General features: G+C 40.4%; 1 protein-coding gene across 1 annotated transcript; it reads left to right on the top strand.

The window, feature by feature from the left end:
* The first annotated feature begins 59 nt into the window (after positions 1–59).
* Positions 60–22,457, top strand: LOC129730420 (uncharacterized). The gene is made up of 7 exons (XM_055689745.1): positions 60–450; positions 20,300–20,368; positions 20,455–21,098; positions 21,154–21,401; positions 21,657–21,825; positions 21,949–22,114; positions 22,166–22,457. Exons 1-7 carry the CDS (start codon positions 247–249, stop codon positions 22,280–22,282), a joined length of 1,617 nt encoding a protein of 538 aa, XP_055545720.1. The 5' UTR covers positions 60–246; the 3' UTR covers positions 22,283–22,457.
* The last annotated feature ends 1,848 nt before the right edge of the window (positions 22,458–24,305 follow it).

The raw sequence follows: 24,305 nt of genomic DNA, 5'->3' as shown, positions 1-24,305 counted from the left end.
CGAACGACAAGACAACCGCGCGCAGCGTTTCGCGCTGGATATTTGACGAGGAAGGAAGCGAATAAGCGGCGAACCCCACGATTTTAGTCATTGATGAGGTGCGCAAACGGTCGGTCGCAAAAACGTGTAACTTGTTCGAGGCTCGCGTAACTAAAGCGTTCCTTTAATAGACTGCTTGGAATTGTTGTAGCATTCCAAATCGTTCGAAAGGGTGTGATTTTTGTGTGTGTTTTATCGGTTATTGGAATGGTCGAAACCTCAGTGATAAAATCCAGCTCGATGATCAAGCTGAGTACGAACGGTACTGCGCAGAACGGCAACGGAACGGACACATCTGCGGGTCCTGATGATCATTACAATCCTTCCGTGAGAATACTGCACATTCCCAAGCAACCCGACGGATCGTGCGGTTTTCATCTGTCACGAAGTAAATGGGATCCCTATCCTTGGGTGAGTTATTGACAAGTCGTGATTTGATTATCATTTAACAGCCTTGACATTTATTCATTTAAAAAATCAAATGTGAAGGTGTAAATTATCGTTTGCCAGATTTTTAACAACCAAAAACCACGCGCTAATCAATTTTCGATTAATCGCTAATCAATCTGTTTACTTGGTAATTCGATTTGCTTCTCTGGTCGTGCTGAAAAGTAAATATGGTTTCACTGTTCAACAACTGAAGCGCTAAAATGTTGAACCCCAACGAGTGCCAATAAACTATAATAGAGACAAATCCTTCCACAGCACTACTGTGTCTGATTCTGAACACGGCTCGAGTGGCAGAGCATCTCGAGAGACAAAACAGCCCCTGTGGCCTTTACCTTTGACCATGAGGAACAGGTTGTTGTCTTGTGTGGTTGTTTTTTTTTTGTTGCTTCTCTCCGGGGCTTCTTAATGATTGTAGGATTCAAGCCAACCGTGAACCAAAAACAATTTTAGTTAGACTCTAGAAGAAGATGATCTCAGACGGTGGCAAAACAAACAAATTACCATATGATTTCCACACGGTCACCGGGTTATTTGCAAGGCGGTGGCTGCTCTTATTTGTTTTAATTTATTCGTTATGATTTATTTCACTTGCTTCCTACAAATGATTGCGTGATATTGATTCGGAACATTCCACAACTAAATTTTATGTATGAGTCAAGTTCGAATGTGTGGTTAACATATTCAAAACTTAATTCTCTAGTAGTATAGATAATGTCTTCGCTTAAATTTATACATCAAAACTGCTAATCATCAATTCATGAAATTTTAATATTTTAAGTTCGCTATGCCTTGAGCATAGCTGAGTTGGTTAAAAATAACTTTATATCAAGAATCATACTGAAAGCTCAAAAGAGCAAAAAAAAGTTTCCAAGGTTAACAAGAAAATTAAGATGGAATAAAAATAGGAATTAATTGAAAATGTGTTTGTAAAAAGCTCGGCGCTCTAAAATGTTTCAATTGAATACTTTCTAGAGAATATGATATGTTGTAGCAGATGGTGTCTCTTTCAATCCGTACCCTGAGGTAAATCGCACCTTAGCAATATTTCACATATTACACACTTTTTACAGTCGGTAAGGTGAAAATCACTTTTATTTCGCATTATTACCAAGTTTGAATCAAAAAATCTTTCCGTAAAGCAATAAGTCTATGAAAACTATATGTAATATACTATATGTAAATTTAAACTAGATTTTTAGGAAGATGTTATGTCACCAATAAACAGGACCACGTATTTAAAAACTGCTCTCCCTATGAACAAAAGTCAGCAGTATAGAAAATAATAGAATTATTAGATTTGAGATTCTGTGGGATTGTTGTCCCACATTCTTACCACATGTCCCAACGATTGTATCAGTCCAAATTTAGTGACTTTCTGGATACTGGACTCACCGTAGAGTTACTGGTGAGCCGTTCGTCATATATTCATTCAGTTTGAAATGAATAACCTTTCCCACAAGCATCGTAACGCCTTACGGTCTTCAGAAGAATTTTTCCCAGGAAAATTTCTTACAAATATCATGTATCGATATATTTTTAGAGGTCAAGTGAACATCTCTAGAGAATAAGTTTTAAAAAAGTGGATTTTCCCATATGAAATCGTATGGAAACTTTAAAAATCGGGCGCAAAAATATAGCTCCATCGATCGTTCTGAAGTCTTTCAGTTAGAGAAATACACTCCAACCGGGCAGTGTGTGCAGTTCATCGTGGCGTGCTGAGATACGGGAACACAATAGTAGAGGGTGATTCGACTTTGGTTTAGAACTACTTATACCTTTCCCAGTAGTTTAATTGGCTAAAACACCTTGCCGGAGACAACGGAGATTGCGGGTTCGAGTCCCGTCTGGACGAGAGAAAATTTTTTAAAGTCACACCTTCTATTCTCGTTCATTTTCGCATCCTCGCAAACTGCATACACTGCCCGTTTTACCAAACTTAAAAAAATGTAGTTTGTAAAGTGCGCTTACGGAGTCTGATTTTAAACGTCATAGTGATGAGTATCGTCATTTAAATCGCACACTGTACAGGTCATATGTGCTACGGGTGCAGACCGACCTTCGAAGGAATTCGCGAAACTTTTGGAACTTCGTTAACACCAAAAGGAAATGTTCTTCCGTACCTGTGAATGCATGTTTCGACAATGATGAATCAACGTCGGAATCCGAGTCATGTGAGCCGCAAACGTTCTTCGCTTCTGTTTTTGCTGATAAAGTTGCCTCTGACTTCGAGGCTGAATCAGCGGCATCTGGTGCTCCCCCCGGTTTAGTCGACCTGAGAACCTTTACGATTACAACAGATATGATATTGGCTGCAGCATAAAAATTGAAACGGTCATATTCGGCAGATCCTGATGGAATTCCTGCTGTTGTTTTTAGTCGTTGTGCTGCCGCTCTTGCTGTTCCGTTATGCCACATTTTCAACAAGTCTCTCACGCAAGGAAAATTTCCTGCAGTTTGGAAGCAGTCGCTGATGTTTCCTGTACCTAAATATGGCGACCGGCAAAACGTTAGAAATTATCGTGGCATCACTAGCCTTCCTGCTGGGTCTAAACTATTCGAGATCATAGTAAGCGGTTATATGCTCTCCTGCACTAAGCACTATATTTCAACCACTCAGCATGGATTTATACCGGGCCGCTCTGTCTGTACCAATTTGTTGGAGTTCACCTCATCGTGCATCTCACAGATAGAACAAAAAGTTCAAGTTGATGCGATACACACCGACCTCAAAGCAGCTTTCGATCGTTCGTTCAATACTTCTCTGTAAAATCTCACGCCCTCCCACCAGTTCGTTGCATGGTTGAGCTCGTATTTACGAGGAAGAGTTCTACGCGTAAAACTTGGTTCTAGTATTTCATCGCAATTTACTAACAAGTCAGGAGTTCCCCAAGGAAGTAATATGGGGCCCTTACTATTGGCACTTTTTTTCAATGACGTGACACTGCTACTGGATGATGGCTGCAAGCTGGTGTTTGCAGATGATTTGAAGTTGTTTCTGGAAGTTCGAACTATCGAAGACTGCCGTCGTCTACAAAATTTCTTGAATGTGTTTACCAGCTGGTGTCGAAAAAAACTGGCTTGTGGTTAATATAGCCAAATGCGAAATTATAACCTTCCATCGTATTTGAAACCCGGTTATCTTCGACAATCGCATCGACGGATTGGAACTGAAGAGAGTTGATCATGTAAGGGATCTAGGTGTTCTTCTTGACACTAAACTTACATTCTACTACATCACGCAACGATAAATTCAAAAGCTACACGTCAGCTTGGTGTTATATAAAACTCGCCCGTGGTTTTAATGATCCGCACTGCGCAGAGCGCTTTACTGTTCATTAGTACGCCCAATAGTCGAGAACTGCAATCTGGTTTGGTTTCCTCACCAACTTACCTGGAACTTGGGGATTGAGCGTATCCAAAAACGCTTCGTCCGTATTGCATTACGTAAGCTCCCCTGGCGTGACCCAGCTAACTTACCTCTGTATCCAGATCGCTGCCGCTTGATCAGAAATGATACACTTGAGCACCGTCGCCGATTGCATCAAGCTGTGTTTATAGCCAAATTACTCCATGGAGGAATCGACTCACCGAAGCTTTTGTCTCTCGTGAACTTTCGTGCATCACTACGCGCTCTGCGTTCAACTGGATTTCTGCAGACCCCTTTTCATCGCACATCGTTCGGTTATAATGAATCTGTCATCGCCTGTATAAGAACTTTTGCTTGTGTTGAGCACGTGTTTGACTTCAACGAATCCATGGATAAATTCGTGCAGAAGATTGAAAGAATGAACATTTTATGAACTTGACACAAATATTGTAATATTTTTTAAGACCTTGGCCAGATAAATTGTAGAAATAAATAATAATAAATAATTATAATCATAGTAACAGTGAAGCTACTCCATTCAGAAAGGAGCGCGTTCATTGAACGGAACCTCGTCGTGTCGAAAATGGACATCGTGCGGCAGTTCGTGGACACTAGATACGCCCGTTCCGGCATCTACAACATCTTGGCGCTATTGGACAACAATCAGAGCATCGAAAGAAAGACCATTGACCCTGAGCTACAAGAAGCTTAAAAGTATGCTGAAGAGGAAGACCGAGGGAAAAGTGGCTACAGCGCTTGGCCGGAAGATCGTTGCAACCAGCCAAATAGAGAAAAACTACCTGGCGAACATGGACAAACATGTCAGGAAGAGGCAGTTCCGTCTACTCGTCTCGGAGCTGCAGGAAATGACGCTTCGGCAGCGGCTGAATAAAATGATTAAGTCGAACTTCCCAGCGAATCGCGACGTGGCGGTGGTGATGGATGATAAAACCTATCTCAACCCTGGATGGCAACGGCTGGCAGGGCACTTCGTATTTTACTCTCCCCACGAAGTATTCGACTCCGATTGGAAATTTATAATAATCGTTTTTTGTGGCTGTTGGCGTTAGGCCAACGGGGAGTAGGAATAAGAACAGTCCGAGTTTGTGACTAACAATAAATGTGGTTAAAAACTTCCTGCAACATTATTAATATAAATAAGTTTGATTCTCTGAAATATTATTTTCAAAGGTTGGTTTGTTTTTTGGCTTTCTCAGTCTTTATGAAGGAAATACACGGCAATCTAGCTAAACTTGCTCGTGCCATTCCTGAGACTAAATCTGTCTCCATACAACCAGGATTGGAAGAAGTCCTCACATCCTCAGCACACGAACTTCATGACTTTTTTGTTGTTGAGTTACAAACTTCACGAAAACCAGTGACAATGTCACTAGTTACGCAGATCACCACTTGGTGTATTGCCGCAGTGTTCCTGGTTTGATAGATAACGTGAAAGCCCGACGAAACATATTAAATGAACGTTTGCTAGTGGGGATCGATGGCGGCCAAGGATCACTCAAATATATCCTTATGGTTGAGGATAGGCAAGAAGGTTCTGATCAATCGAAATTCAAGAATTCCGGAGTTAAGCGCTGTTTTATCCTCGCGATAGTGGAAAATGTTCAGGAGAACTATGAGAATGTTAGCAAAATTTGGTCGAAGCTAGAACTTGGCAAGGTTAACGCAATGATCACTGGTATGAGTTTTTTAACTTACGGAATTATTTTTTTACCCTAACATATTTTTCCAGGAGACCTTAAGATCATTACAATCGTAACGGGTGTAATGAGCAATAGTTCAATGTATCCTTGTGCTATTTGTACCGTGAAAAATTGTGATCTGGGAAAAAAGTTAGGGGTTTGCGGACAATCGGAGCCGTGAAAGAACAGAGCTCTTTGTGGCAAGCAGCTGAAGCGAGTAGAGTAGCCGCAAAGAGTTACTTCAACTGCATCCATGAACCTCTCTTCCATGGAAGTAACAAAACTTTGATTTTGAACGTTTGTCCCCTTCCGTCGCTACATCTCCTGTTGGGCGTGGTGAATTCTATATACAATACAATTGAGGAATATAATCCAGATGTTGCTCAATCCTGGACCGCCGCCTCAAGTGCAACTCGACCTGCTCAGTTCGGGTTTACGGGAAGGCACTGTCGCAATCTTCTTACGAAGCGAAGAATGCTGAACATCAATGATCGAACCATAACCAAATATTTCAATATTCTGGAGACGCTGCAGAACGTTGATGATGCCTGTTTTGGAGTGGACCTGCGAGACGACTACAGTAGTTGCATCAGTGCGTCCTGTAACGCGTGGAAAGCTGCACAACTTCCGTGCACCCCAAAGTTCCACATAATTCAACATGTGGTGGAATTTTGTGCAAATCGGCAAAGAGGCTTAGAAAGCTTCCCTAAGCAAACAACGGAAGCCATCCATAAAGATTTTTCCAAGAAATGGGAAAATTATAAGGTACCCATTATCAATCCAAGATATAATGATAAGATTATGAGTTGTATTGTAGCATACAATAGTCTGCATATTAAGTAATAGTACTCTGCTGTAATTTTGAAACATAAATAACTTTGAATTTTTCAAAGAAAGAATGTGTTTTAATGAATTTATTTACCCAATCCGATTAAGATTGAACATTAAGCTAATTTTATCTACAAAAACATGAAAACAAACTGGTTTTCTGGATTCCCGTACGTTTTTTCTGCATTCCACAAAAATTATTACATCTTAATTTTTTTCTTATTGCGCTGAACGTCTTTTAAATAAATAAATTCAATTTTTATAGCCAATAAGTTAGCAATTAAGTTAGTTGTAAGTTTACTTCCCCTTTTCTGACAAGTAGGTTTAAATCCCTACGAATGATAAGTCCTAATTGCGAAAGCAAACAAATCCTAACAATTAAAATTACAAATTTCTAACAGTGTTGAGAAGTCACCATTTGTGATTGGACACACATACTCATTATTTACTAATATTTATCATAAATACTTAAGCTACTAACAAATCCCCCCTTTAAAAAAAAAAAAAAAAAAAATAATTCAATTTTTTCGAAAAATCGCCGATGAAATATTTTTTAACTTTCCGTTCCTTGATTCTTATCCAGTTGGCAACATTTCTGCGAAAAAAAAAATCAGAGGTACATGAAAATTCGATAATAATCGAAATTTTGACACCGTGCCATACAAAATATGGGTCATTCCATACGAATTGTACATGCCACTTGGACACGACCATCACAGATTTTGCTCAAAGTTGGGGAATTATTCATCTACTGTCTCTTTGGAAAAATCCCCATATTTGAAAACTAAATTTAAATTTTTCGGCGAATGCAGCCATTTTTATTTTAAAATTGATAATTTCATCGTGTTCCTTGCAAAATTTAACGTAAGAAACAACTATCATCCCTAGGTAGAATGAGCCAATCTTGAGATATAACATTTTTACGAAAATAGTTGTTAGTTTCGTTATTAGTTTATTTTATAATTTATAAACGTAAGACACCCGGAAAATAGTGATAGTGAAAAACCAAGGAGTCCAGAAAAAATATTATATTTGACCGGAAGTGTTGCCCCGGAAAAAAGAGATTTTGAACAAAAAATGCGTGACTTTGCAAAATAAAAAGGGGGTCCCACCAAGCGGGGGTATTCCAATCGACACCAAATTTGGGATTTTTCCAAAGTGACAATAGATGAATAATTCTCCCAACTTTGAGCAACATCTGTGAACGTCGTATCCAAGTTTGTGCTTTTTCGTGGTCACTTCGTATGGAATGACCCATATGTTTTTTTATTTGAAATTTTTAGGTTCTAACTTGGTTTATTTTACTGACAAAATTTTCTCTAGGAAGAGATTCTAGTTTATTGTAGAAAAGTTATTTTTAATTTTACCACAGATGATAATGAAATGTTGTGTTGAAGTGATAAATGGAACATTATTATTCATCACGCATAGAACGACAATTAACAACACTGCCTCGAAAAAAATGCATGATCTCTGAAACCTTTAATTCATTTTACTCTTGAATATTTTCAGAAGTAGAACCAAAAGAAAATTAGTAATTTTACTGATACTGGGAAATTTGAAATTGTTTGTTGACAACGCCATATCTGGCATAAAAATTATTGAACAGCGGAAAATAAGTAACTTCGAGGTTTTAGAATCTGGCTCCAGAAAAAATATCAATAAAAAAACCTTTTATTTTGATGTTTGAATTAGGATTTCAACATTCCAAAATAATAAAAAACTGTTTTTGGATATCCAAGCAACTGGCAACACTTTCGGTCAAAATTCATATTATTCTGAACTCTTCTGCAATATTTTTAATTGTATAATTCAGAATGTAATTAATCAAAATATTTCCTGAGATACAAAAAATAGGAATAGAAATTGTAAGCAAATCAGAATAAATTTGACTTTATTCCTTAGAGATGCTACGACTCGAATTTTTTTCATAATTCCTCTGGATGATAAGTGATTTTCATGTAAAATTGTCTCAGAAATACGATCAAATCAACAAATTTTCAAATCGAAATACACTGATTTGCCGAAAAATGCAATTTATTTTTTCAAGTAAAAAAAACATATCTGGCAACCCTACCGCTCAAAATTGATACAGGTATTCCACGTTAAACCGTTTTTTTAGTTTGGTTGAACATTGCACCATTTGTTTTTCCGAAACTGCCCCCCTTTCCCCTACACTAAATAGTTGGCTGCGAAGTCTGTGTATAAATAAACAGAAGGTCAAGTTCCGAATCGGAATGTAGCACCAAGGAAAAAAAATTCTTCGTTATAACGTTACATCGAACTTACGTTATATCGAATCATGTCTTTTTCTAAGACATTTCTAAATTCTCCCGGAAAGAACTTTTATTATGGTTTTGAACATGAATCATAATTTTGAAGCACCGTGCTTTTTTAACTCATTTTGCTTACTTAAATTAACGACAGTAATCACACCATATAGTGACTTAATCATCAAACCTATTTGAAAATTTGGTCATATCGACACCAATCTTGTGATTTTTGCAAGGTGATTTCATATGAACCATTTTCCAAAATTAAGTTAAATTTATGAAGGTTGTTGACTTATTCCCCAGCTGGTCTCGAGGTACGATGCTGGCCTAACAAGCCAGTCGTCCTAGGTTCGAGTCTTGACTCGGGAGAGACTGTTAGTGTCAGTAGGATCGTAGCGCTAGCCCCGCAATTGTCCTGTACACTTAACAGTTGGTTGCGAAGTCTGTGTATAGTAAACAGAAGGTCAAGTTCCGAGTCGGAATGTAGCACCGAGGCTTTGCTTTGCTTTTTTTGTTGACACATTTGTACCTATTTTTGCACACTTGAGATCGAAAGACCCATAATTTGTAATATTTTTTTACTTATTATTATTTTAATTATTATAGACGCTCAAATTGTATGGGTCATTCGCGTCTTATGTAAAACAAAATTACAATGTACCACTCTACCGAAGACGTAACACTGATCGTGACATGACTGAAATACGCTTATTAATAGCACAAAATGACATTTTTACCACATTTGTGCGAAGTTTCAGGCAATACAAATATAACAATTTGAAAAAAAAAAATTAAATTGACACATTGGAGCTGCTCAGAATGCGAAGATGGTTAGTTTAATGAGGTTTACACAACCACAAAGTTTCATCAAACTCTGAGAAAGTGCGGCCAGCCCCTCAGCCGAGTTGACGCGAAATCCGTGTTATAATACTTTTACTGTTTTTGCGCAAGTGACTTTAATATTAATAAAATTTCTGAACACTGACTATTTTCCATAGGTGGACAATTTTTTACTCAAGAACAATTATCTGGAAGGGCGTATGTGTTTGGACTCTATTTACAGTATTGTATCTTAGAAACCTTTTGTTGTGTAGGAAAATTGAGAAAAGAGTTGCAGAGAACTAACAATGCTTTGCGAAAAATCTACGCACTGAGAAACTAATGTTGTAAACAAAAACAAAAATTTAAATCTACACTTGATTTTGATTTATTTTGATTTATGAAACGAATTGATTTTTTTAAATTTTGTTATTATGAAAATTATAGCAAAACTTTTGATAATAAGTCCAGCATGAAAAAAAAGTTCTCGTCTATTTCCAAATTATCTCATCCCCTTGGTTTTGTGATCTGAGTTGATGTTTCGTTCGTCTTTCATTTCGTGCTTGTAGCCGGGAGATGCATAGGACCAGGGTGGAGCGTTTTAAGTATCGTGGCATAAATTGCAACTTATAAGTTTATGAAAAGTTACTCTTAATGAGAAAAAAAGTTTAATGTAAAATGAAATCTTAACTGATACTCAACATGTCAGAAAATAATCATTCCAACTGAAAATAGTGAAATAATATGAGCAGAAATGCTCGATAAAAAACGTTTTCTGTTCTTTAAATCCTTATTTTCTGTATAATTTTCTATTTTTGACGTAGAGCTACAGCTTTCGGCAAGCTCCTAATGAGGGGTGTAAATTGAAAATTTTTAATCCCAGAACTCTTACGCGACTTATGGCTTTTTAAGTTAATAGTTGAATGTCACCCAATGATGCCTAGAAACCGGAAATAAGCTCCAGCTGTTACAGGTATACCTCGATTTTACGCACATTCTCGTTTTTGAAGTGTGCGTAAAATCGGATTGTGCATAAAATCGAATCAAGATTTTTTATTTTTTTTTATTGCCCAAAATAAACTTCCGTGATCGGAAATGTGCAAGAAAACATGTAAGGGATCATCCAATTAGTATGTTATGTTCAAAAGGGGGGTTGGAAAGTTTGGAAATACATAAAAACAATACTAAGGGTCCAAAAAAGAAAGTGACATAGGAGCCGAAGAAGGTAATTATTTACGTTACGTAATTAATAGACGTTCTCTAATGGGCCGTGAGAAATTCACCCAGAACATATGCAAAATGCTTGAAAGGAATTACTTAAAACAATGAATATGGGCGTGTATGTATGTGTGTATGTGTGTGTATTTCTTTTGTACGAGTGTAAGTGTATGTGCGTATATGTGCGTGGATGTGTGTGCGTATATGTGTATGTATATGTGTGCATATATGTGTATGTATATGTGTGCATATATGTGTGCCAATGTGTGTGTATATGTGTGTGTATGTGTGTATGTGTGCGTATGTGTATGTGTATGTATGTATGTGTGTATGTGTCTGAATGTGTGTGTATGTGTGTATGTGTATGTGTGTGTATATGTGTGTGTGAGTAAATGTGTGAATCACACATTCTTTTGAAGTAGAATACTTCTCTCAGGAAGTTCGGCTATATAGGGATGTGAAATGAAAATCTAAAACCGAAAAAAGTGAAAAATATGTCCAATTTCAAATGCTAATAAATCGGTTAATATTCAATGGATTTCCTTGGTTCTTGTAGCAATAGATTGGAAAATCTTCTAAGATTCTTGCCAAAAGAAGATAATTGTAATTTTATTATTCACACTATTGTACTGTTGAAAATAGTCAAGCCTTGTCAAAACGAAAAATTCGACCTCTGATTGGTCGTTATATGATTGCTTCCCAAGCACGGTCGAGAGAATCATATACCTTGCAATTGAATACATGCTATTTGGCCTATATAAGAGCCTGTTTTAGCCGAAGCCGATCATAATAGTTCTATACAGCGACAACAGCAGTCGTCCTTCCTTAGCAGTAGCACTAGCCCTGTGGTTGGTCACCACGTCTCAGGAGCAGCGCGGTTCTTCTCAGCGTGTGTCGCCAGACTGCCATTATTCCCCCCGTGTTGGGGCAGCAAGAAGATTGCCATCAGGAAATCCAATTTTGAACATCAAAATGCCTGTTTCAAGGCAAATAAACAAGTCATTGAAAGTTAATAATTTTTGACAACGCAAGCAAGCATTCTGTGTTGGATCCTAGCAATTTAAATCTGTCGCACCCGTCTAATTAACTGAATGTGAAATAGCTTCCACAGTGCATGTTGTCCGTGTATCTCAATTCCTCCACTGTTAGGGTAGCTCAAAGGTTGCGATCAGCAACCGATTTTGAACCGCAAAATGTCTTTTTCAAGGAAAATAAACAAATAATCGATGGTTAATAATTTTCTGGCATCAACACAAACAGACATTCTGTGCGGGATGCAATCAAATTCTGTTTTTTTTTTCACAAATCATTTATTTGACACGGCACAAATACAATTCAATGTTTAACGGCGCCTATTATATCGGATGACTTAAAATCTATAAGCAAATTTTTTATCCTCGCTGCCGATTACGAGCTGAAATTAAGTCTATCTTAAGACTAGCATGTATTATTCAATCAGTGTTTTGTAGTTGAATGGTCGTCTGATGATCATCGAATGAATATGCAGCATGTATGGATTTGTTCTGCTAAGCCACGATGTCATGAGCTGGGACAGGGGCTTGTAATCCTTGGGTTCTGAGGGTATTGTGCGGGGTCTAGTTGCTGGCTTTGGTTCGTTGTTGTTGTTCGCTGGTGTTCAAGTTGCCATATGGTGTGTGCCGCTGAGCCAAGATATAAAGAAAGGCCTCGGGTTTTCCTGGCGAGTTCGTGTGGGGTTCAATTGCTGGTTCCAAAATCGAAATTTAGACCTGGCGTCACGGTGTACAGGGCATGACCAAACAACGTGCTTTATGTCGTGATAACCTTCACCACAGGCACAGATACCACTTTCCCCGAGCCCAATACGACAGAGATGCGCATCAAATCTATAGTGATTGGGCATAAGCCGAGACTTCACGCAAATGAAATCTCGACCTACATCCAACCCTTTGAACCACGGGCTCGTCGATACCTTGGGGATAATGGAATGTAACCACCTTCCCAGTTCCCCTCTGGTCCAAGAATTTTGCCAACTGATGATCGTATTCTGACGTACAAATGCGAAAAATTCATTAAAAGCGATTGGTCTTTCATAAATTTCACCGTTTGATGCGCCCACCTTAGCCAAAGAGTCCGCTTTCTCATTGCCCGGTATCGAGCAGTGAGAAGGGACCCACGCTAAGGTAATCTGAAACGATTTTTCGGATAAAGCACTCAGATGTTCCCGTATTTTCCCCAGGAAATACGGAGAGTGCTTAACATCTTTCATCGATCGAAGAGCCTCAATGGAACTGAGACTGTCCGTAAAGATGAAATAATGGTCCGTGGGCATTTTTTCGATAATCCCTAGGGAGTACTGAATAGTAGCTAATTCTGCGACGTAAACAGAAGCAGGATTATCGAGCTTATGGGAGACGGTTAAATTGTTATTGAAGACACCGAAGCCAGTGGACCCATCGAGAAGTGATCCGTCAGTGTAGAACATATTGTTGCAGTTGATGTTTCGATATTTATTGGAAAAAATTTTAGGGATCTGCTGCACGCGTAAATGATCCGAGATTCCACGAGTTTTTTCTATCATGGATGTATCGAAAAACACAGTAGAATCAGAAGTATTTGATAAGTTGACACGATTTGGAATATTCGAAGAAGGGTTAATATTTTGGGACATGTGATTGGAATACAATGTCATAAAACGGGTTTGAGAATTAAGTTCGATTAACCTTTCAAAATTTTCAATCACAGGACGGTTCAAGACCTCACATTTGATAAGAATACGAGAAGACAGGCTCCAGAAGCGGTTTTTCAACGGTAGAACTCCGGCCAAGACCTCCAAACTCATCGTATGGGTCGATTGCATGCAACCTAAGGCGATACGCAAACAACGATATTGTATTCGCTCCAGTTTGATCAAATGTGTGTTTGCTGCGGAGCGGAAGCAGAAACACCCGTACTCAATAACAGACAATATCGTTGTTTGGTAAAGTCTTATAAGGTCTCCTGGGTGGGCTCCCCACCATGATTCGGTTATTGTACGAAGAAAATTCACTCTTTGCTGACTTTTCTTCATCAGATACCTAACATGGCAACCCCAGGTGCCCTTAGAGTCGAACCAAACACCAAGATACTTATGCACCAAAACCTGAGAGATCGTTTTACCCATTAATTGTGCTTGGAGCTGAGCAGGTTCATGCTTCCTAGAAAAAACTACTATCTCAGTCTTCTCCGGAGAGAATTCGATACCTAGCTGTAGAGCTCAAGCAGACAAATTGTCCAAGGTATCTTGCAATGGTCCTTGCAAATCGGCAGCTTTGGCTCCTGTAACAGAGACCACGCTGTCGTCGGCAAGTTGTCTTATCGTGCATGAATTTGCCAGACATTTGTCGATGTCATTTACATAAAAATTGTAAAGAAGGGGGCTTAAACATGAGCCCTGGGGAAGACCCATGTAGCTAATTCGAAAAGTTGCCAAATCACCATGCGTAAAATGCATGTGCTTTTCGGACAACAAATTGTGCAAAAAATTGTTTAAAATTGGAGAAAATCCTTGTCGGTGAAGTTTACCCGAAAGAATGTCAATAGAAACGGAATCAAAAGCCCCCTTAATGTCCAAGAACGCAGACGCCATTTGTTCTTTGCGAGCATACGCCAGCTGAATATCTGTTGAAAGCAACGCAAGACAATCATTCGTCCCTTTGGCACGGCGGAAGCCAAATTGAGTATCCGATAGTAGACCATTTGATTCGACCCAATGGTCTAAACGACGGAGTATCATTTTTGAAGTAGAATACTTCTCTCAGGAAGTTCGGTTGCATAGGGATGTAAAATGAAAATCTAAAACCGAAAAAAGTGAAAAATATGTCCAATTTCAAATGCTAATAAATCGGTTAGTATTCGATGGATTTCCTTCGTTCTTGCAGCAATAGATTGGAAAATCTTCTAAGATTCTTCCCAAATGCAGATATTTGTAATTTTATTATTCAAACTATCGTACTATTGAAAATAGGCAAGCCTTGTCAAAACGAAAAATTCGGCCTCTGACTGGTCGTTATATGATTGCTTCCCGAGCATGGTCGACAGAATCATAGACCTTGCCATTTGAAATGTGCAATTTGGCCTATAAAAGAGCTTGTTTCACTCGAAGCCGCTCATTATAATTCTAGACTGCAACAGGAGCAGCCCTCCCTTAGCAGCAACAGTGGATACAGCAGCAGTAGCAGTGCACCAGATAACGGCCACAGCTGTGGAATGGCAACGGATAGCGGAGCGCGTCTCAGCATCGATAGCAGGACCAGGGGATGCAGGGCAGCGGATACCAATGGCAACGGAAGCGTTCACTACTGTGGCAACGGGGATAGCGCAGCGGTTGACGTTGGTCTCAGCATCTATATAAGCAGGGCCAGCTGATGCAGTGTGGCTTTTTAGTGAAATGCTGTCTCTGAGCGATAGCAGGCACACTAGCAAATGCATCCAACGAAAAGAACGTTCTGGAAAGCTTTTCAGTGTTTATTTTTCCCCAAGGAATACTTTGTTTGCACTGCCAGTGATAACGCAGAAATGTGATCGGCATCTTATCAGACATTGAATTAAACAACAAATTGTCCTTTTCAGGATGAAATAAAAACCTAATTGAAGTGTTAATATTTTCTTTTAAATCAATTTACACTTTCAAGAAATTTGGAACAGACTTATATTTAGTTTCATCTCGTGTCATGAGCACAACATCCGAAAAGCTTTCATTATCAGCATAAACAATTATTTTTCGCATAATTAAAATTCAAAAATTACAAGTCCAAATCATGACAAGCAACTATATTATTGCGAATGGTCAATCCTTGTTGAAGCGCAAAATTCGACTGATCTGATAAGTCGTTAATATGATTGCTTCCCAAGCACGGTCGACAGAATCATATACCTTGCAATTTTAAACATGCTATTTGGCCTATATAAGAGCCTTTTTCACCCGAAACCGCTCATAATAGTTCTAGACAGCGACAACAGTAGTCTTCCCTTAGCAGCAGCAGTAGCAGTGCAGTGAATACCAGGCGGATAGCGGCCACAGCTGTGGCATGGCAATGGATAGTGCACTAGTTGCAGCGGATCTCAGCATCGATAGCAGCTGGGCCAGCTGATGCAGGGACAGTGGATACCAATAGCAGCGTATAGTGGTCAAAACATTAGCATGGCTACGGATAGCGTAGCAGTTGCAGCGGGTTTAGCATCGATAGCAGCTGATACATTGAAGCACTTTAGTGAAATGCAGTCTCTGTGCGATAGCGGGCACTAGTAAATGCATTCAATGAAAAGTTGACACATTTTGACAACACATGAGCCGTCTAGTTTTGAGTGTTAAATCAGCTTTTCACTGTTTATTTTATCACAAGGAATACTTTATTCGCACTGTGAGTGATAACGCCAAATGTGATCGGTATCTCATCCGATATTGAATTGAACAACAAATTTGAAAATGACTGACACGCAAACAGCCGGTTTTCTTGTAAAAATATTCTACTTAATCTTTGCGGTCGTGGCTTTGCATACAACCCTCCTGTGATTTTTTTTCCATCAATTTCCGGATACAGGATAGCATTGCAATCGGCCTATAAGAGTTGTGATCAGAAGCTGGTTTCCCTGGTTTTTGGATGGCGATCACCTTCACTTGCCTCCAATCCTGCGGTACAATGTTTTGCTCCAGGAACTTATTGATCAAGTTCAACAAGCGCCTCTTGGCATTGCCGGGTAGATTCTTCAACAAGTTGAATTTGATTCTATCTAACCCAGGCGCGTTATTGTTACAGGACAGGAGGGCAACTGGAAATTCTGCCATCGTTAAAGGTGATACTATCGCGTCACTGCAAGAATCTGCTCAGGAACAGAGTCCGGACATACTTTCCTGGCAAAATCAAATATCCACCTACTTGAAGACTCCTCGCTTTCGTTGACCGTTACGCGATTCCGCATTCTTCGGGCTGTGTTCCAAAGAGTGCTCATTGATGTCTCCCTCGACGTCTCGTTTACGAACCGACGCCAAAATCCGCGTTTCTTTGCCTTAGTCAAGCTTTTAAACTTGGTATCAAGCTCCGAATAACGTTTAAAGTCGTCGGCATCGTCTGTATCCCGGAAGGTCAGATACGCGTCGGATCTTTGCGTGTAGGCATTGGAGCACTCTTTGTCCCACCACGGAGTGGGAGGCGGTTCTTTGATCGTTACGCCAGGGTATTTCTTCGTTTGAGCTTGCAACGCGGCGTCGAGAATCAAGCCCGCGAGGAGGTTGTATTCTTCAAGTGGTGGGTGATGTTGAATCGACTCGACCGCTTTTGAAATCATTTTCTCGTATAACTTCCAATCGACATTCCGTGTGAGGTCATACGGAATATCAATTGGTCGCATGCGAGTTGAACCGTTAGTAATTGAAATAAGAATAGGCAAATGGTCGCTACCGTGAGGATCGAGGATTACCTTTCATGTGCAATCCAACCGTAGCGACGTCGAACATAAGGATAGGTCCAAAGCGCTTGGGCGCGCTGGAGGTTTCGGGATACGTGTCATTTCACCGTTGTTCAAAATAGTCATGTCGAAGACATCGCAAAGGTTATAGATCAAAGAGGAGCGGTTATCATTGTAAGTGGAACCCCAAGCCACATCATGAGAGTTGAAGTCTCCCAAAATCAAACGTGGCGAGGGAAGAAGTTCTACTAAATCAATGAGCAGCCGTTGCCCAACCTGTGCTCTGGGAGGAATATATATTGAGGCAATACAAAGCTCTTTACCTTGTATTGTCATTTGACATGCGACAACTTCGATGCCTGGAATCGAGGGGAGGTTAATACGATAGAAAGAATAGCACTTTTTAATCCCTAGAAGTACTCCTCCATATGGGGTGTCTCGATCAAGGCGAATAATATTAAAATCATGGAAGTTAAGATCAATATTTGAAGTAAGCCAAGTTTCACAAAGGGAAAATGCATCGCATTTGTTTTTATTTATCAAAACTTTAAGTGAATCAATTTTTGGTAAAATACTTCTACAATTCCACTGTAAGACAAAGATAGGATCCTTCATAAGAATCACGTATCTCTTCTTCTTTGTTGTCTTCAATAGCACAATCACCGAGTCTTTCGGTGCTAGAACGGGCAGCTTCGCAGCGGCACAGCTATAGCACAATAGCAGGATGACCTTCGGATTATCAGTTTGTCTTTACACCGCACTTCGCACTCTTTGAAACACGACCGAGTAAGCAATGCTTCTTTTCTTCTTCACACAGCGAGCGTTCGGGACGGAATGAATCAAACTCTGTTGTAGTTGTCTAATTTTTACTTTATTTAGTTAATTTAGTTGTTGGGGCAGCGTAAAGGCTGCGATCAGCATAACCGACATTGAATAATAAACTGCCCTGTTAGTACGCATTCACAAAAGCAGTTAGTTCGACTATGCAAAGCTAATTGGAGTCGATTCAATCAATCAGCATGAACAGAATTTCGTCGTCTCCCAGCTGCCAAGTTGCAACATGATGCAACACGCAACAGCGAGCAAACGAAATCGGTTGATGTTACAAACCGCAATAAGATACGGGTTAAAACCGTTGCGTGTGTGAGAGCACCATCGGTGTTTATTCGCGAATGCGAATTGTGGAATAATTCGTCTAAAAAATATTAGAGAATAAGACAACTGAACTGAAAGGCGTGGCCTAGTTCGTAGCACTCTTCGACTATAAAAGAGTGTTTCTGGGAAATCTAGCTACATTCATTAGTCGGAAGGTGAGTTGGATGAACCGTCCACAACGTTGACAGCAGTAGCAGCAGATTTCAGCACTCAGCAGTAACAGAGGATAGCAGCGGGTTGCGCCTGTGGCTGCCTTCAAATTAAACAAATCATTTCCCCTCTGGTTGGTCACCACGTCTCAGGCCTCTGCCAGGCTGAACGCCAACGCGAGCGATCGGGCGAGATTTTTGCCGTACATTAGCCGGCACTCCCTCTAATGGAAAATTTGGATCATTTTGTTCAGAAGAATATTACTGTCGGTAATATTACAGAGATGCGATTGCATTATATCCGATATGTAATTGAACAATTGTTCATTTGAGAACAAATAAAACACTAAGTTTGAAGAGTTAATAGCTTTGGGTACCAGTAGCAGTATGGTAACAGCCTCAGCGGTGGGTGCAGCCGGTATTTCCCTGAGGCCGATGTTATAAGGAGTAAATGGAAACGGCACGGCAAAACAGTTCGGATGTGCTTAGACGCGCGTCATTTTTCGTTGTTGATATTATTCCCCACATGAAACGACGCGCTTTCGTACGATAGCGGCGGTATTAGCGGTAGATGCATTTGCCAACACTTACTCCAGTAAAGCCGTGTCTAATTTTCAATGTGAAAACACTTTTCTATTGTGTTGGCCGTGCGCATTAGGCCTCTGCCAGGCTAAACGCGAAAAGTGGCGCGAACCGATTCTCCCGGCCGTAGGTCAATGTACAGCCGTAGGTAGAGCTGTGTAAAAGTATTCTACTTCAACCTTGCGGTCGTGGCTTTGCACACAACCCTCCTGTGATTTTTACCCACATAATAACGCTGACCTCCATTGAAAACAGCTCCTCTATCTTGCAACAGTACACGTTTTATATAAAAGTTCTAGTATATTACTCCAAAAAAGATTGTGTGCGTACGACGTCCAATATTTTACGCGTTAGGGGCCGTTCAATAATTACGTAAGCAAATTTCTACACTTTTTACCGTCCACACTTTCATAAACATGGTTACTTGAACAGCTGCATTAACAATGCTTTTTTTACGTAAGATTATCAATTCACCCCCCTCTCTCCCTTGTAAGACAGCGTAAGCAAATTGCATACCCCCCCTCCCCCCTATTTGCTTACGTAATTATTGAACGGCCCCTTAGACACGTATAAACCTTGAAAAAGTTCGCTGTTTCGCAAATGAGGCCTTGTTGTTACTGTTTCCTGGTTTTTGGCAGATTTCCCATTCTTTATGGACGGCCCCTTATTTGTGAACGATGTCTAAAATATATAACCCTTCATTACGTACGATTTAATGAAGAAAACAAACGAATTTAAAATGTGTTTGGAAAAAGTATGCGTAAAATCGAGGTAAAATGTGCGTAAAATCGAAGTACGTAAAATCGAGGGTGCGTATAATCGAGGGTGTGTATAATCGAGGTACACCTGTATTTAGAAATCCATGATCGCGAATTCCTGTTTTCGGAAACAACCAAATAAACTCCAGAATGGGTATTTCCGTATGCGGGCCAAAAACTGGGCGCCAACTTCCATTTTTGTGGAAAACCGCCAAACATGGTAATTCTGGTATCGATATAATACCCAGAGACCGGAAATCAAATCCAAATGCCATTTTGGTATCCAGAATGGTGACTCCTGGTTTTTGAAAAACAAAAAATAAAAATAATGACCAAGCACAATAAGAATTAAAAAAAGATTCCAAATCCTAGACTGCTTGAAAATTCAAAACGAAACATACAGGGTGATCTACCGGAGAAGCATCCAAAATGTTTTTCACAAGAATCTTAGATTGTGCACTTGATAAGAAGAGAATAATAATTACAGATTTTCGCAAGTCATCAAACCATCTCCTTATGTTTGTTACATCGACAGGTCAGTGGAGTAGACGAGGAGTCGCCAGCTGAAGTGACCGGTTTGAAGGCCGGCGACTGCGTGCTTGAGGTGAGTTTAGCAAACCATTTACGCTAAACCGCCTATCGGTAGGCAAACTCTGGTCTATATTTTTACTCGCTCTCTTTCTCTCGCAGGTGAACAACGAAGACGTGCTCGGCATGAGGATCGCCGAAGTTGCCGGCATGGTTCGTTCGAAGACAGATATCGTAACGCTGCTGCTTTGGAGCACCGGCATGGAACCGACTTGTAACTCGGAGTCGTTATGTTGTGGCCCAATGCCGATCAACTTGGAACGGCTATCGGCCAGCATGCAAACCATTGTCGCTGCTTTGGAGTGTCCGGTGTGTTTCGATACCATTCCACCGCCGGTGTTCCAGTGCCAGAATGGACACCTGGTTTGTTCTCGTTGCCGCGTCCGTTCGGAAAGATGTGCCGTTTGCAGGGAAAGGTACAGCTTCGGTCGTTCGCTGCTAGCAGAGCAGGTGTATCAGTCGATTGCGGAAGCTTTTAATCTGACCGAAGGTAATGATGGCAAGTTACGGGAAAAATTGTTTGGAGCCAAGTGTGCTCGAAAAAAACCACGCAGCCCATTCAACAGCGAGGGACATCTAGCGACAGGGAAGCCAATCCATTCACATACGCACAAATTTTTGGCAAAAATCATGGGGAAGTCTTCGTCCGTAGATAACTTAAGCAAAAACTCGAACTGTGATCAGAGCGAAGATCTGCAAGGATTGAAGGGAAAGTCTCTGTCGCTGTCGTCGAGTGAAATTTTCAGGTGATTTTATCATTCAATCACCAACAGTCACAAATCTTATCAATCTCATTTGCAGACGCGATAATACAATTTCTGTGCCCCGATGTACCTCCTCCAATCGGCTAGCCCCGGAACTGGCGGCTTCCTGCACTAGCCTGTCTGCTAGGCGGCCAACGTCTTCCCTTTCCTGCAATGTTTCAGCCGAGAGCTTGGGCAGCATACCGGAAAATGGCATCCAAATCACAGTCCCACCAAGTGCAGCTCAAGCGAGGACAGCCGCCCTGTGCTGTCCGTGTGGCGACTATTGCAACGATAAGATAAACGGTAAGGATGGTGAATACATAAATTTCATGGTGGAGTGTGATTTACACATCCATGGAATATTTAAACGTCTGAATATTACTGCAATCCCAACAATTCTGGTCTGGCCAACCAACCATGGTCCTAATTGTTGGTTTGCTCTTCATATAATCCTAATTGTTAGTTAGCTTCCATTGAGGGCTATTCCGAGGTTCCAGTCTTCCCCGATCGGCCATTATCCTGTGATTAGAATGGACTCATTCTCCGTTTGATTTACAGCTTCCGAACTGGAGCAGCACGTAACCGACCATCACCGCACGCCTATCATCTCGTTTGGCACGGCATCGGCGGAGATTTCACTTCCGCCAAGGACACCTGTTGACAATGCCTGCCTGGTGTTGATTCTTGACGGTCATAAATTTTGGCTGAAATTAATCTCGAGTCCGAGGTAAGTATAATAAATTAGTTAGCCGATGGTCTTCGCTGCATAGAGGCATTGCGATGCGTCCTGATTACGAGGATTTGATTTATGTGATTGCTACATTTGCGTGTATTCTCTACCAACACCCAGCCCCAACGGAGATGTCTTCATTTCGGCCCTGCTACAGGGAGATGCGGTTCGAAGTCGGAGTTACGCTCTGGAGGTGGTCATACGTAAAGCCGGTTCACATCAGATACTCGGGAAGGAGCTAATTTCCCGCTCGGAGGTCCACTCGATGGAAAGCAAATCGTGGAACGTGAGTGTCGGTTGGCATTTTTCTAACACCTGTTAATTATATTTATTTCAGGATATCATCAACACCAGAAGTGGAATATATTACTCGAACGAGTGTATTAAATCAACATTCGAACCGGAAACGGAAGTACTATTGAAAGCGAGTATTAAGCGCTTATCGGAGCTTTGATTGAAGAGCGTTAGTGGAGCCGATTGTTTGAGTGTTTTTTTTTTCAAATGCAAGTATTTAGCGTGGCATTTGCCCACAGACCTAGAGCTTGGAATTGTTTCGGACAACTAGGTTGGAATAGTTTGTCGAGCTGTATAGTTCCTTCATAACTGTTTTAATTTATTATAAAAAGTTGATGGCTTAATAAATTTTAGTATTATAACGAACAAGTACCTATTGAATTGGTTTAAGTTCTATTTTATATTACAGCGATTCCATTCAAAAGATTTTGTTTAAACTTTGTATTTTTGTCCCTCTTATGAAATTTCGGTCTTGCATTTTTCTTTTGTTTGTGCAAAGGGTGACTTTTTGAGCTAGAGTAGTCCCAAAATTGCCGTTTCTATGTCAACCTAAAAAAGAAAAAGTTCTGCTTTTTCTACAACAAGAGATCAAAGTTTTTAAGATACAATTTTTCGAAAATTTTACCTACTATGACATAAACGGCCTTTGTGAAAAACAGCTAGAAAAGTTCAAACACTTGTGGAAAATTCATGTGTCCTTTAGTCAGAGACATGCAGTTTGATTAAATTCTAAAATTTTGGTTTCAGGTTTCAACATATTCAGAAAGATTTCGCGTGAAATAGTTCTTTAACATTATGTAACAAGTAACCTATTATAATGTTAAGCGAATGTGTGAGTAAATACCCAGTCCAGTTTCGCCCAACCAATGATCTGCGGCCGGCAAAGAGACTTCAGCAAAAGACCAAGACATGGAACAAATGAGACATCCAGGATGATATGAAACTCACAAACACAGGCTCGTGTTACAAAACTTGTCTCTGAAATTATTTAAACGGTCTTTGTGCCTGGCGAAGCTGGTTCAGATCTGGAAAGATGCGAAATACTACACTCAAAATAGATCAGCAAAGAAATCTCTCCCTCCCAGGTTCAGACCAATATCTGTTATCTATTTTTAATTGTCACTTTTGATTTGGCTGAAACTTTGGACAGATATTTTTATTGCTTAGAAATGCCATTTTGTCGCTCAGTCGCTTAGCCATTTTGACTTTAAATGTCAAAAAATGAGTAACATTGATTAGCGAAACTAAGTAACTTTCACTCAGTTACTTCAGCTTGTGACTCTTGAATGTGCAGTCATTTTCACAGATCTTAAAAAATAGTTGTTAGTCGTTGGCATCATCTTTCATCGTTGGATTGCAGTAAGTTTAACAAAAGTAAATTATTTTCAAGATCATGTCTTCTAGAACACTATTTAGTATTCTTAATTTTACAACTATTTTCAAACCATTAAAATCGGATCGAATTTTATTATCCTCAACTTCCAGGAGAGTGTTCTGTACAAAAACATCTTCCGAGAGATGATGCATATGTGGTACACATAGCTGTACAACTTTTTCAAATTCCGTTGTTCTCGCTTCTGCGTTTACGAAGCTGGTCGGTTTTTTCTCTTAGGCAATGAAAACGACCAGCTTCGTAAACGTTAAAGCGAGAATGCTTACTTACCTTACCAGTCAGCTCCAGGCCGAAGTGTCCCTTGCTGTTCGAAGAAGTCGTCTCCATTCAACTCGGTCCATGGCTGCAGCTCGCCAGCCATGTCGTCTGGGGAGGCCCCGCAGGTCGTCTTCCACTTGATCGAGCCACCTTGCTCGCTGCGCGCCCCGTTGCCTTGTTCCAGTCGGGTTGTTATCAAGAACCATTTTCACCGGGTTGTCGTCCGACATCCTAACGACATGCCCAGCCCACCGTAGTCTCCCGATTTTCGCCGTTTGAACGATGAGTGGTTCTCCCAGCAGCTGATGCAACTCGTGGTTCATCCGCCTCCGCCATGATCCATCTTCCATCTGCACTCCACCACAGATGGTACGCAACACCTTTCGTTCGAAAACCCCAAGGGCGCGTTGGTCCTCCATGAGCATAGTCCAAGTTTCGTGGCCGTAGAGGACTACCGGTCTGATTAGTGTTTTGTAGATGGTTAACTTCGTGCGGCGGCGGATTTTATTCGAGCGGAGCGTCCTCCGGAGTC

This window comes from Wyeomyia smithii, chromosome 1, assembly GCF_029784165.1.
Source record: "Wyeomyia smithii strain HCP4-BCI-WySm-NY-G18 chromosome 1, ASM2978416v1, whole genome shotgun sequence".
In the NCBI taxonomy this organism is placed as follows: Eukaryota; Metazoa; Arthropoda; class Insecta; order Diptera; family Culicidae; genus Wyeomyia; species Wyeomyia smithii.
This window is presented reverse-complemented; position numbering and strand designations above follow the sequence as displayed.